This window comes from Dipteris shenzhenensis, chromosome 18, assembly GCF_047967505.1.
Source record: "Dipteris shenzhenensis isolate YYH24624 ecotype China chromosome 18, Dip_SZ_1.0, whole genome shotgun sequence".
In the NCBI taxonomy this organism is placed as follows: Eukaryota; Viridiplantae; Streptophyta; class Polypodiopsida; order Gleicheniales; family Dipteridaceae; genus Dipteris; species Dipteris shenzhenensis.
The window spans coordinates 13,450,213-13,456,737 of record NC_141613.1 but is presented as its reverse complement, the minus strand read 5'-3'; the positions used below and the strand labels follow the sequence as shown (position 1 = coordinate 13,456,737).

Genomic DNA, 6,525 nt, shown 5'->3' with positions numbered 1-6,525 from the left:
CATTCAAAGAAAAGATGCTAACTCATAAGACAAGCACATCTTTTATCTGGAAGGCTCTTGCTTAAGAACCTACTGCACTCTCTATCACGGGCAGCAAATTCAAAATCGAAACAGAATTTCTGCTAGATTACTACTGAATCCTGCACAATCTAAACATGCAATTTGTAAAAGACAACAGTCTTACTCTAATGCAAGACAAGCCAAAATGCTGGAAGCTCAGGCTTAAAGAAAGCCAGGATCGTTTCCTGGCAATGCCATTCAAGCAAAGTTTAAGCATGCCATGTAAAGGACAAGGAAATTACTGACTTGCAACACAGCATAAGCCTTATGACCTCCCCCAAAATACAAGCGTCCACTTACTGGACCGAGGAGAGAACGTTGCCCATCAATCTCCAATATACATAGCTTAACATACGAGGAAAAGATAATATGTAAGCTTATATTGGCACTTCATGCGAAAAAAGTGCTATATAGAGAAACAGCCATTAGAGAAATCAAGGAACAATTTTGTGGCCGCACAAAAACTGAAGCTCAAAGGCATACCAAAACCGTATCAATGAAGGCCTCTGCCTATCATCTCCAAATGCACCATAAAATCCCAACAAAATAAAAGGATTAAGAAAATCATAATTGAAAGCTATACAAAACTCAATAATCCAGAATTTCATGTGCAGAACATTTGCCCTTGATATTTGACACGTCTCTTAAGTGTCTCCATCATACTCTTCAGTACCTCCCATCAAAGCAATCATATTAACTGAGGCAAGAAGCATTACTTAGGAGAGATTGTGAGCATAGAGCGGATTCTCTAGAAATTCCACTTTCACTGTCTAGGAACTCACACCTCAGTTTCACTTTCACAGTCTAGAAACTTGAAGCTCTAGTGCTAGCTCATCTGCGCAAATGAGCTTCTCTCGCACGTTGTAACTCATAGGCTCCCCAAGCACTCGCCGCAGCTGTACCAAAAGGACCCACACTCTCTGCTGCTACAGGGATCTGAAGGCCAGAGAAGATATGAGTTTTATGACTTCATAGTAAATAACACAATGGGGACAGAGAATATTTAGATATGTCACCAGATTTTCTGAACCTGGTATCTTGTGCTGCTGGGGCTATACATACAAGCTTTGAGGTTCAAAACAATGCAAATTCAAAGGTGTTCGTTATACGTTGAGCTTAAAAACCTGGGAGAGGGCATAGGCATCTCCATATGATGCAACTGCCACAGAAGGGTAACCAGGATCCGAAGCACCATACGCCCCACCATAGGACCCAACTGTCATTGACAAATCGATCATTAGACTTTCTTGCAATGTATGGATCGAGGCACCTAATGAACTACTGCTTAAGAAGGGGCCTAAAGCAAAAGTAGGTCCAGACATTACCACGTCCTTTCTTTTCAGCGTTAGTAAGCTCTGCACGGAGCTTCTCCACCTCTCGTGCCATTGAGACAAGATTCTTCTCCATAGCACCTCTTTGTTCCAACAACTCAGTGTTGGCCTTTTTCTCAAAATCAAAAGCAGTCCTGACCAAGATACCACATTGTTTGAATTAATCTTCCATAGAAGTAAATAAAATAGACGAATTCCTAAATCTGAATGATTGTGTCTTTCCTTGAATGCAAGGAAAAAATTCCAAGGTTTTTCACAGCACCTGGCACGCTGCATCTCCTGCCGAATAGCATCCATCTCTGCTTTCATGGTAGGAACTTGTTGTACATCAGCTCGGGACCTCTGCAGTTCTTGTGTGAGCTGTGTGATCTGGTTACTAAGTTCCTGCCTAAGTGCAAGAAGTTTATGGGCACCAGCTTTCGCATTTTCAAGCTCAGCTTTAAGAGGCTCTGTTGCACGCAAGTCTGCTTCCAGTTTAGCTGCTTTTTCAACCAAAGCTCTTGTTTGCTGCTCTCTCTCATTATGCAAAGCAGCAAATGCTAGATTTACTCGCTGTAACTCCTGTTGTGTGGCTGCAAGTTCTTGCCTGAGAGCCAGATGAGTCGTTGCTAGCCTCTGATTTTCAGATAAAAGCCTCTGCAGTTCCTCATGTTGTGCCACTACTTTTTGCTCCAGCAATTGCTCCATTGAAGCCCCCACAAGGGGCCTCCCACCAGGGCCAACAATCAGAGCTGCTGGCCCTCCCAAATTAACTCTTCCTCCCAGAACCTGATGAGGCAAACGACCTCTTCCAGCCATCCAAGCTAAAATCAAGAAAACCTGTGCAGTGTTTAACCATATTTTATAAGTAAAGCGATCTTAGAGGAACGACGAACAACACACAGCCTTAAAAGTACTAAAAAAATGTCACTCTTGGCATGCCAAAAAAGGCCATCATAATGGTAACAGCTCCACTCAAGATGCCTACCTTACTTGGACTCTACATCAAGAAGCTTGGGAGAAAAATGGTTACACGGAAAAATGGCTTGTTGAGACATGTGACCAGGTGCTAGATCTAAGCAGTGTATTCCGTGCATTGATACCTATTTCACATAATCAGGAAATCCCTACCAGCAACAGAATCAGAAGCCTAACACTCTATAAAAGGCCACTAATAAGTTCCTATGCTTCAAAAATAGATACAGCAGTTCTTTTCAGCCTCTGCATGAATATATACTCAATGTAAAACACAGGATTGGGGCAAAAGAAAGAAACACATTTTATGGTGACTACCGTGTTTATACCAGACATGAGTACATGACCTCAAGTTAGCCAGCATACCCAGACATGATGAGACAACCCTCTCTTACATAATCTTTCTGAACGAGGGGGTTGGCACCCTTAAGAAGTATCTTCTGTTCTTGCACACGCAACATAGTCTATGGTGCAATAGATAACATCTTGAAGTAAAGAAAATGGAGGTAACGCAATACCAAACTGGTTCCTAATGCTGAGGGCTCTCTCCAAAGGATCTTTTGTCAATGCCGAATAGCTGAAAGTACACAAGATGGGAGTACAAAGTATCTATGATAAATTTCATTTTAACTTTTTTGCTGGCCTGATCGGAGCCAAGTCCTCCCCTCCCTCTGAGGTTAATCTCATAATCCTTAACTGCCCCACCACACAAGTACGACTCCCACTAACGAGATCGCGAGAAAAAATAAAAGAACTGCTCAGAGCTCTGAGGGCACGCCTTTAAGTATCTGACCACCAGAGTGGACACCTTCTACTGGTAGAATATAGCTCATGCTCCTGCTAAACGAAACTCTGCAAGGTAACATCATGATGTTGCCTAGAGATCCTAAATCAGCCTGTAATAAGCTGCATATGTACTATATTGCCTTGAACTTTGAGTCATAATAACCAAGCTGAGCGCCTGTGTTTTAGGCATCAGAACTGTGTAAAGAGAAACACTTTGCTTGCTTATAATGTTACCCCTTAGGAAATGCAATTAATATTAATTCATCAAGCTGAGCATAGTGAGCACAAGAAACCAACTATCTTGCTTGACTATTCAATGCTAAATTAGCTAGATGGCCAACATGCAGAATGTGCAATCAAAAGTGGGTTGAATTGCTGGAGCAGCCTACGCTCAATCTCAATCAATCCACGCCTCCTTCCTCTTGTAGAATCTCTAAACAAATGACAAGTGCTATGACAAGTGCTAGGGCACTGCCTGGCTAGCTGCCCATTCTTCTTGTTGCATCGGCATAGGCTGTTGATGTATACAACATGTACTTGTCATGAATTGTTGTCCTTGCTTGCTGATAACATCATCCCCCAAGCAAACACCCTGAATTTCAATTTGTCAAGCTAAGCTCAGTGATCACAAGAAACCAACTGATCTTGCTTGACTACCCAACGCTACAAGGAGCTACAGATGGGCCAACACGCAGCATGTGCAATCAAAAGTTGGATTGAATTGCTGGAGCAACCTAAAGCCTAATCTTAATCAATCCACATCTCCATCCTCTTCTGATAAGACTAAACAAACGACGAGTGCTAGGGCCCTGCCAGACATCCTATCATGAATGAGGATCTTCAGGGTTGGACATGTGTAAGCTTCAAAGATGGAAAATGACCTGTTTGGATGCATGTGCAGATTTCTCAGTTTAATCTCCATTAATTCATACCCTTCTATCACAGTCTCCCTACTTAAGGCCAATGCTCAGAAAATAGATCCTGGCTATTTGTATCATGGAGGTGCCATTTAAAAGAGAAGTAGCCATGCCCAATAAGGTGACAACTGCACATATTGATTAGCTTGTGACTGTCATGCTATAGCCACTACAACCTACCTCGTAGCATTTTTTTATACAAATATCTAATTGTGAACTAACATCTTCCAACCTTCGTTCTACAGGTCTGCAGTAGGTTGGCATCCAAACCTTTAAACAGCCAAGATATGGAAAGAAATTCAATCAGAGATCATTCTCAACAAAATAACTGGCATGCTATGCTTCCCACGGCTGAACGTCCCACTAAAGGCCACTGTATTGCCTAATTACTAAACTAAAGAAAAACATTTCCCTGGTGTCCGATATTTTGACCAAAACTAGGAGCTCAAGTTATCTCCCACTTCTCTAATCATATTGTTGATAGGTTCCAACATGCACAAACACATCATGTAACCCTTTTACTTCTTCTGTTCCTGTGCCCAAGGCTCATCACCTCCTTCCACTTGCAAACCTGATCAAATTCCAACAGCCTGCTCTTCTAGAGTGCTGCTGTCGCTGGCTCATAAAAATTCATGCTAAACAGAGCTAAGCATATTGCTTATGCATCCCTTGCTGCGGTCAATTGTTCCTTCATGTAAAACAGTGAAGACATCTCCCTATATGTTCACAACCCTTATACTTTAAATTCAACAATGACGATACATAAATTTCAGCGGCAGACTTCTTCAATAACTTTTCAAACGTTGACCATTTTAATAGCAACAAAGTATGTCGTTCATACTATGTTATTAGACAGCGAATTTACTTCAGGACCATCAACGCATCAGAATCAACGCTGCTTGTATAAGAAGATACGGAGCAGGAAGTTATCCAATTCTCACATGCACCGCGCGAGTATGCAGTATGGGACTCTTGGTCATGTGAAAACTGTGCGGAAAGGGTCAAGTTTGAAAATTTTGGGAGGCTTAAAAACTCAAGACAAGCGTGGCAACTCAAGTGTTCCTGCCTAGTCGTCTCTTCCCTGTGAATTTTGCACAAGATAGAAAAAATCAACAGATAAGACAAACTGCTAAAACCAGCAGTAAAGGTCTTGTACATGTCCCCAGTTCTAAATGGCTTTGCTAGCTTGAACATTGCTAAAAAACAGTCGTATTAAACGTTAGGTACGAAACACTATATAAGACGCCTTAACTCTTTCGCTCGATTAGTTCAGCGCAGTTGCTCAGGGAACCGTGAGACTGTGCACAAATCCGAGAGACAAGGACTACAGCTAATAACACAGAATAAAGCAAACACGTTAATAGGATAAAGCAATAGGAGCGAAAACCCTCGGAAACTGGCCCATTTCAGCCTTTAGTTTTTCAGCCTCTGAACGTATGCGCTGCAGAATTAAGGGCATAGGCCGACAGAGCAACATTCAGAGGAAGCGCAAAGGAACAAGGAAACAAACGAAGCGAAAGGAGAAGCGTTTCAAAAAACAGAGGCAAAAACGCACCTGCATAGCAGTAAGGAGGCTAGGAGAAAGAAACGAAACCTAGAAAACGAGGAGGGGGAAGGAGAGGGAAGGAAGAAGGAAGAAAAGCAGGGAAGGAAAAGGGGAAGGGAAGAGGACTTACCTTAGGAAGAGGTTCTGAGGAGAAGCAGAAGGAGCAATGGCAGCAACAACGACAAGGCGTAGGGTTAAAAGATAGGAGCTGTGCGTGTGTTGTGTATGTGTGTGTGTCTCTCTCTCAAGAAGAAGGAGGCAAATTCAAGTAGGCAAGAAAGACGCAACTGAAACCTCATTTGGCCTTTGTCCCCCCCCTCCCCCCGCCTTTATTCTCGTGTGAATGGTCCCTCATGCCCCCCCCAAAGAGGGCTTCCCTTTGCCCCACACGACTCTCCGGAGCTAGCCAGGTTCATCTCCATGCTCTGTGCTCCTTACCCAACATGACTCTTTGGTGGTTCCGCATTCCAGACATTTGCCCCCCACCTTCACCTCCTTGCTGCAACGTAGCATTGTGCTGCTAGCCCACCCCCACTGGCTTGGAACTATCCTGGTTCAGCATTCCAATGCCCACACACACACTCTCGTTGGCTCACGTCCTTCCATCGTCCCATGCCATTCGCTGACATCGTCTGTGGAATCTCCGACAGGCTTCATAAATGCCAATTTTCGACTCCATAAAAGCTTTCATGCGAACGCTCGAATGCTAGGTTCCTCTGAGCATTGCACTGCTCCACGTTTCAGCAGCGTGAGCGACCCGGGGAGGTAGCCCTCGGTAGCACAAATCGTGCAGTGCCCCATGGAGATTTGCAATGCTTTAAGGTGGCATCCGCCAGTGCCAACCTGGCCAGAAGGGACAAGTCAAAAGTCTGACAAGTGATCCTGCAGAAAGTTGGGGAGAGCCAGTCCCCTTTCAATCCCAAGCTTGGAA

At 43.6% G+C, this 6,525-nt stretch overlaps 1 protein-coding gene across 3 annotated transcripts; it reads right to left on the bottom strand.

Annotated features, from left to right (window-relative positions):
• Positions 1-415: 415 nt before the first annotated feature.
• On the bottom strand, positions 416-5,901 carry LOC147890824 (protein FLX-like 2). Of its 3 annotated transcripts, XM_087389924.1 has the most exons (6): positions 5,725-5,901; positions 1,654-2,210; positions 1,386-1,525; positions 1,170-1,276; positions 845-996; positions 416-733 (listed from the first exon to the last, which is right to left on the bottom strand). In XM_087389924.1, exons 2-5 carry the CDS (start codon positions 2,187-2,189, stop codon positions 892-894), a joined length of 888 nt encoding a protein of 295 aa, XP_087246050.1. In that variant the 5' UTR covers positions 2,190-2,210; positions 5,725-5,901; the 3' UTR covers positions 416-733; positions 845-891. The 3 variants fall into 3 exon arrangements, with proteins under 3 accessions (XP_087246050.1, XP_087246049.1, XP_087246051.1); XM_087389923.1 differs by having other exon boundaries at positions 416-996; XM_087389925.1 differs by having other exon boundaries at positions 416-996; positions 1,185-1,276.
• Positions 5,902-6,525: the final 624 nt, after the last annotated feature.

What these genes read in the sequence shown, in the direction of transcription:
- LOC147890824 (XM_087389923.1), bottom strand. Translation starts at nt 2,189, where the DNA reads ATGGCTGGAAGAGGTCGTTTGCCTCATCAGGTTCTGGGAGGAAGAGTT. An exon ending in CAGGAGATGCAGCGTGCCAG is followed by an intron (nt 1,526 to 1,653) that starts GTGCTGTGAAAA and finishes TATCTTGGTCAG; the next exon opens with GACTGCTTTTGATTTTGAGA. An exon ending in CGCTGAAAAGAAAGGACGTG is followed by an intron (nt 1,277 to 1,385) that starts GTAATGTCTGGA and finishes TGTCAATGACAG; the next exon opens with TTGGGTCCTATGGTGGGGCG.